Genomic DNA, 7,531 nt, shown 5'->3' with positions numbered 1-7,531 from the left:
ATGGCCACCATGTACCCATCATCTGATGGCTACTTCCAGCAGGATAATGCACCATGTCACAAACTTAAGCTCGAATCATTTTAAATTGGTTTCTTGAACATGCTAATGAGTTCACTGTACTAAAATGGCCCCCACACAGTCACCAGATCTCAACCCAATAGAGCATCTTTGGGATGTGGTGGAACGGGAGCTTCGTGCCCTGGATGTGCATCCCACAAATCTCCATCAACTGCAAGATGCTATCCTATCAATATGGGCCAACATTTCTAAAGAATGCTTTCAGCACCTTGTTAAATCAATGCCACGTAGAATTAAGGCAGTTCTGAAGGTGAAAGGGGGTCAAACACAGTATATGGTGTTCCTAATAATCCTTTAGGTGAGTGTACATTATAGTATACAATAGTATTTTGTACAAAGTAGCTAAGTTTCATTTATCTAATAATGTACATTTGTTATTGAAGCCTATAGTTTGACTCAAATATATCACACCACGATAGCCTCGTGGGCAAGTGCACCGGCGACATGTGCTTCGGGAGACCCGAGTTGAGTTCGAGTCGCTACTCGTGGACCTTTCCTGGTCCAATCCCTCCTCTCTCTCTCTCTCTCTCTCTCTCTCTCTCTCTCTCTCTCTCTCTCTCTCTCTCTCTCTCTCTCTCTCTCTCTCTCTCTCTCTCTCTCTCTCTCTCTCTCTCTCTCTCTCTCTCTCTCTCCCACCTCACTTCCTGTCTAGCTACTGTCCTTCCCTAATTAAAGTCGAAAACAAAATAAATAAAATTAAAAAATATATATAAATAACTTATGGTATATTGCTTGTATGTTTCAAAGACACTCGTAATGAAAATTTACTTGTAACACAAATAAAGTTCACTTTAATATCACTAATCAAGCAGTCCTACACAGGCATTAAAGTAGCCTATACTAAATAGGCTATCCTTGAAGTTGTTCACTTAAACACAAAAAAATACACTTAAAGTTATGCTTTACTACAATTTAATTACAACTAAAATATGCTTAGTACAAAATTAGTTGTTTCAAAATAGTACACTTCAAGTATACTGATTATTAGTCTGGCTGCAAGTACACTTAGCATATTTTTTCCCCACCAGGGTTCTCATAGATGTAATTCTCATGACTTTTGTACTTTATTTTTAAGAACACAAGTAATATTAGAACATTTTGTTCACTGTTATCAATGGTTCCGGTTTGAAAAGCTAAATAATGATTTAAAAAGATTTGAAGGAAAAACCACAAGGATTGAATAAATACCCATGAGATAAAGGTGTTATGAACAAGGTGAAATAAATATATTTTAGTCATCATCCAATATTTTTAAACCAGATAAATCAATCAGTAAAGCAAATAATAAATGTTTGGGGTTAGATAAAGTGTAGCAACCTCCATTGGGAGTGTTTTTGTTTCCTGGCCGAGGGAGAAACTCATCTCATATGACAGGCTAAGCAGGGAAATTAGTCTTTGTGTTTGAATTATTGATTCTCTTAGCACATGCTCGACCAACGCCAGCACTCCAACTACCTTTGCAACACCATAAAAGAGCTTTACTACACAAGCAGCATTACAAAGAGAAAGTACACATTATGTTAAATAATACACGAACGATACTGTCTCCTGATTTGGGGTATAATTCACTGCATCAGGGTCAAATTGAACTAAAGTATTGCATGTTTTAAGAATTACAAAAAGCACTTTACTTCAAATGTTTGACAGGTACTTTGACATGCACTACTTAGGCCCTATAAGTAGTATTTATAATACATAATTCACTATTCTAGAATGACATTAATGGACACTTATTCTTTCAGCCACTCACAGATCTTTACTACCACCTGCTGGTCACAAAAAAGACCATATCAAGTGCTCGAAATGTGGTGCAGAAAACTAATTTAAGATGAATTTAACATTCAATTAACATTATTGTGTTATTTTGAAAGGTTTGAATAAATAAAAAAACCATACAAAAAAGAGAAAAAAATGACTAAAAAAGTAAATGAACAGCACTTAATTTCATCAATTTATTTTTTGTCCTTCCAAACATGTAAACAAGACTGTGACCTGGAAACAATCATACATAAAGACACTGTGTGAGCTCACAAATAAAAAACAAATATTGATAAACGGTTTATGAAAAACATTCTTCGAATGTTATAGTTGAAAATGCTGGAATGCTTGACAATATCAATATATACTCTTAAATATATATATATGTATTTATACTTCTATGTAGATAGACTTTATACTTAGATTAATTAAGAGTTCTCGTTGAGGATTCTTTTTTTCGGACAGTTCCTGCATTTGGATCTCTGTTGCAATGGCTCGAGAGATTTAAATAAAGGCAGTTTGCTCCCGTTTACGCTCCCTGATAAAGACAATTACGGTACTGCAAAGGAGACTACCGCTCCTTTCGGAACAGACTGTGCCTGACATACCACATAAATACTTTGAGTTCAAGTCTATATTTCAATTTCCTGGCTTTAAAAAGCTTAATTGGCAAATGTTACAGCACATTCTTCTTGTTGAACTTTAACGAATAACCGATCGCAGTCTCTAAACATTCCAATAAAGATCCGGCGGAGAGAAAGTCCAGCTCCACCTCGATAAACTTAATGTAGATGTGTAATCCAGAGAGGGTGCTTTCCCTGGCCTGGCCGGTGCAGTTGTCCTGCAGGAACCTGGTTATGGCTGAAGGCTCCCCTCGTCCATAGTGTTTGCCTGAAGTCTGAAAGTGCTGGAACAGACATTGCTGTAGCGTCCTCTCCTCTGAAATGCCGAGGTAACAGTAAGTGACTTTGGCTGATGTCCTCTTGTCCTTCTCTACGCTCTCGCAATGGTCCGTCTCCTCCTCTTCCTGCGAGGATGAGGACTTGTCCTCTGTGCTAGACGAATTGGACCCGCTGGTCTCCTCGTAGCCTATGGCGTACAGGCCGTATGTTTTTGGGATGCCCCCTGGCAGGAGGTACTGGGAGCTGTTGCTGCACCCTGCCGCTCTCGTCTGTGCGATCGGGATCCAGTCCACCTCCATGTGCAGCTCCAAACAGCGAGCTTCGCTGATAGTGATGTCGAGGAATTTATAATACACGTTTTTCCAGTTCATCTTCTGCACCTTGGTCATGATAACCCTGCCCTCGACCTTCTCAGGGTTGAAGTATTCCCGTAGTCTTTTTCCCAGAGGGACCTGCGAGCTGATCTCCGCGTAGTGGTAGCGGATCTCCTCTCGCCACCGCGTGTTGTAGCCCACTCCGAAGATGGCCAGCTTATTGGACAGGTGGAGGCGAGAGAAGTCAGTCCATGTCTGAAAGTGCTCCCATTTGACCTCTACTGACTCGAGGATACGCATCACGTTCTGCATCACTTCCTGGCGTCTGTAGAAAGCATAAGGAGAGGAGGACGTGAGGAGAAATACTCGGAATATTTAAAGGTGCAATGTGTAAAAAAATTGAGTATCTATTAACAGAAATGCAATATGTCATCCATAACTATGTTTTCAGTGGTGTATAAAGAACTTATTTAATAAACCGTAATGTTTTTATTACCTTAGAATGAGACATTTATATCTACATAACCGCGGGCACCCCCTTCTATGAAGGTCGACATATTGTGACGTCATGTTTCTACAGTAGCCGAACGCGAACAAACAGCGTTACAGAGCGCGTTTCGTCACTACCTTGAAAGAGAAGCCGCAGAAACCTAGAAGCTAGCCATAAACACCGTGAGTAGTGACTTTTCCCTTGTCAGTGGTGTAAATATGTAGTTGGACTGTTTCATGTAACTTAGTTCTTCTCCCTCGCTGTGTTATGGCTTTGCTATGTGGGGATAAATGTGCTGGTTATGTTCGTGAGACAGCTGATTAGTACTCTTGTCATTGACCGTAAAACAGTATGTTACAGGGATCACTAACCCGTCGATCGCGGTCGACAAGTCGATCTTGGAAGCATTTTAAGTTGATCGCGAAGAGTTTTCAAAATCAGAGAAAAAAAGCCTATTGTGTGTAGTAAATGGTGTCTAAGGGATGCGGAGGCGCGCGCTGTTACAATCATGTCATTTTTGCCGTGCGCACCTTTGGGCTCATATCATGCGGAAGCGTCGAGTTTAAACAAGGCTTTACGCTTTAACCAGCTCAGCCACAGTAACAGCTCATATTAGCCAGCTAAACTTTTACTACCCTGTTAGAAAAACTATATAGTTGCATAGTTTCATGTGGTTCTTCTCCCTCGCTGTATTATGGGTTTGCTATGTGGGGAGAAATGTGCTGGTTACGTTTGTGAGACAATCAGCTGATTACTATTATTATATTATATATTAAGACCCTTGATCCTCACCTGACTATGGCTTTGTAAACTTTATCCATGATGTGGTTTATAATGGACTGTGGTAAAGAAACAGTGACAATGTTACACACTCTTGGCTTACTCTGGCTATTCTCTGCTGTCTCAGACGACGATATGTTTGTCCCGTTTTAGCCACCGTAGCTTCTTCGAAAGGGAGGGGTGAGCAGTGGGCTGAGCCCTTAGTGCAAACTCGCAACCGAACCGCTAGATGTCGCTAAAAATCACACACTGCACCTTTAAACATATTGGGAAATAGAACACTGGTTCAAACTTACTGGGTGTGCTCAGATGGCTCCAGTCTTATCTGAAGAACTCTAGTTTTTGGAAGCTGGTTCTCGTCTGTGAAAGACAAGATTGAATTATATGAGATATTAGAAATACACATTTTTGTGGCATCAGATTTTTTTCACAGATTCAGGTTGATAACTAGGTCCAAATGGCACACTTTTATAACATTTTAGTAGAAAATTGGAAATCTGTGGAAGTAATTTATTGCAGAAAAACATCCAAAAATGTTCATTCATATTACACATATATATGAATAAATATGTAATATTGATAATAAATACTGTTAATAATTTAGGCTTTTTGAAAGACGTCTATAGTATTTATTTGATCAAAAATACAGTACTTTTGTGAAATATTATTGCAATTTAAAATAACTGTTTATTTTAATATATTTTTAAAATGTAATTCATTGTTGAAATTATTGAGTTGAATTTTCATCAGTCATTTACTCCAGTCTTCAGTGTCACGTGATCCTTCAGAAATCATTTTAATATGTAGATTTGGTGCTCAAGACACATTTTTTATTATCAATGGTTTTGTGAAAATCGTGATGCATTTTTTAGGATTCTTTGATGAATAGAGAGTTCAAAAAGAATAGTATATTAATTCGATTTTTTGTAACAATGTAAAAGTCTTCAATATTATTTTAATATTCACTTTTGATCAATTTAATGTGTACTTGCTGAATAAAAGTAATAAAAGTAAAAAAAGAATACGTTTTGAACACTGTATGTAAAAATATGTAATACAATTTTCTGGAAATCAGTGGAGCTTCATGAGGAATTCTGTGGAAGCAGAAATCAAGTAGGACTCTTTTTGGTTGCCTGCCTTGATTTTTAACCATCTCCTTTTTAAAGACAGAGGATATTACATCTGTGACTTTAAACTTATTTACACTTCAAAGATTATTGCTTTCACCTGTCTCTATGTCTCCTTCATTGAAGGCCGCAGAAAGGTCCTGATTGCACCAGTCCTCCTGAGAGTAGTCCTCCATAGTACTGCCGTCTGACTCCATCTCCTGGTAGAGGCCGCTGCTGTTGATCAGCACAGGCTGACAGCTTTGGGAATCCCAGCCGCCCTGCCCAAACACCTTCTCCAGCTGCTCGATGGAGTAACTGCTCTTCCTCTTCCCAATGCCATGCTCCTTCACTCGGCTATAACACCTTCTAAGTGTCTGCAGAGGACCACAGGGATCAAGGTCATGTTTATAAAAGCAGTAATATACGTGAAGATTGAACACTGTATTTGAACCGATTCTGAGGAATATATAGGCTAACAAATAAGCACTTGCTCCTTATAAACCGTGAATAACTACTTTCTAATACTTAAACCCTTAAAAAGCACTGACTCGCACTTAAAAAGACACGCTCAATTTCCTTGATTAACTTCTCAAATCTGATAGCACCTCAGCTTGCATGGCCTTATGAAATACAAATGTGCACACTAGATACTAACTCAGAGTCTCGGACATCATACAAATTTGACATACCGCTTTTTGCATACTATATAGCAGGGACACATGCATATTCAGACATAGGCTATTCAGTTGGTGTGGTGTAACAATAACCTGATCATATTGATTTCAAACCAACCTTTATATATATATATACACACACACACACACACACACATATATATATATATATATATATATATATATATATATGAAATATATTACTATGCAAAATTAATAAAGAAAAAAGATTAATTTAAATGTAAAATTATATATATGATGAAAATTACTTTCATGTTGTGGTGGGTAGCATATGTGATTTCACAGGTATATGCTGAAGCAGGCAGTACGGACAATTAAGCTTTTGTGCTTATATGTGAATATTATGTGATTTCTAAAGTTGAATGCCCTAATCACAGCCATTTTGTCATCTTCACCAAAGCTCTGTGGAGCAGAGACCATCTTCCATACACATGACAACAACTCCATGTTCACAACTGACAGCCATCGGTCTAATAAGCCTGCCTGCCCTGAGGGGAGACAGACAGTGTTTTGATTTTGACAGCTTCACCAAAGCACTATGTAACAAAAACAAACTGCCAAACAAACATGACAACACGTTTCTGAGCATATCCGAGTGACAGCCATGTGTTTCGATGTGTTATTTACCTTCATCCTCTCTCGACACTGGGATGGGGTCCTTTCATAACCCAGCTCTGACAGCGCTCTGGACACCCGCTCGTACATCGCTGGTCCCGGCGCCTTGCCAGAAAACACCGTCCCGGCCACCTCCAGCTGCTGCATCCGCGCCTCCGCCAGCCTCTCGTTGCCCCACACGGCGATCAGCGCGTTTGTTTCGGACGGTGTCCACGACATGCCTCGACAAGCGGTGAAGCTGTTGGATGCAGAGGCCGATCCACTCCGGCCTGCGCCCCCGGACAGCGAAGCCCCGACGTTCAGAGGAGAGAATCTGTTAGGGGTGGAGGGGTTGGAATGGTATTGGTTGCTGTCACTTAGATCCTCGGATTCTGGGGAAGGAACCTCGGTTTTGGGAATCTTCAGAGGCACCGATATATCAGGAGAACGCTCGGCGTTACTGGGGGCCGCCATCTTGCCTCTGTTGCTAAGGGGAGGGGGCAGAGAGGAAGCGCGCACGCGCGCTCATTCCAAGCGAGATTGACAGCTTCATAATGACAGTTCAACGTTATCATGTTTGCTTGATACTTTATGTTACATTATAGCTAATAATAATATTAAATACAAAATATTATAGGTAATTAAAGGGATATTTTTATATAGACAGTTTGGAGGTATAATTTGAATTAATGTAACTGTTTTTAAGTATAATATTAATAATAATATTAAATATATATTAAATAGTGCTGATACAAAAGATACCCGCATTGGGACGCATCGCCGTTTGTATCACTCCGCGCTTGACCAAGTT

General features: G+C 39.5%; 1 protein-coding gene across 1 annotated transcript; it reads right to left on the bottom strand.

The window, feature by feature from the left end:
- Positions 1 to 2,016: 2,016 nt before the first annotated feature.
- On the bottom strand, positions 2,017 to 7,221 carry LOC130078579 (myb/SANT-like DNA-binding domain-containing protein 2). Its single transcript, XM_056244130.1, has 4 exons — positions 6,754 to 7,221; positions 5,550 to 5,805; positions 4,619 to 4,682; positions 2,017 to 3,377 (listed from the first exon to the last, which is right to left on the bottom strand). The coding sequence occupies exons 1-4, from the start codon at positions 7,192 to 7,194 to the stop codon at positions 2,513 to 2,515; spliced, it is 1,626 nt and encodes a 541-aa protein (XP_056100105.1). The 5' UTR covers positions 7,195 to 7,221; the 3' UTR covers positions 2,017 to 2,512.
- Positions 7,222 to 7,531: the final 310 nt, after the last annotated feature.

The sequence above is a fragment of the Rhinichthys klamathensis genome, unplaced genomic scaffold, assembly GCF_029890125.1.
Source record: "Rhinichthys klamathensis goyatoka isolate OS25496 unplaced genomic scaffold, OSU_Roscu_1.1 h1tg000925l_1, whole genome shotgun sequence".
Classification (NCBI taxonomy): Eukaryota; Metazoa; Chordata; class Actinopteri; order Cypriniformes; family Leuciscidae; genus Rhinichthys; species Rhinichthys klamathensis.
Note: the sequence above shows the minus strand (reverse complement) of the source record. Positions and strands in the feature narration are given on the sequence as shown.

What these genes read in the sequence shown, in the direction of transcription:
- LOC130078579 (XM_056244130.1), bottom strand. Translation starts at nt 7,194, where the DNA reads ATGGCGGCCCCCAGTAACGCCGAGCGTTCTCCTGATATATCGGTGCCT. An exon ending in AGTGTCGAGAGAGGATGAAG is followed by an intron (nt 5,806 to 6,753) that starts GTAAATAACACA and finishes GGTCCTCTGCAG; the next exon opens with ACACTTAGAAGGTGTTATAG. An exon ending in TGAAGGAGACATAGAGACAG is followed by an intron (nt 4,683 to 5,549) that starts GTGAAAGCAATA and finishes TGTCTTTCACAG; the next exon opens with ACGAGAACCAGCTTCCAAAA.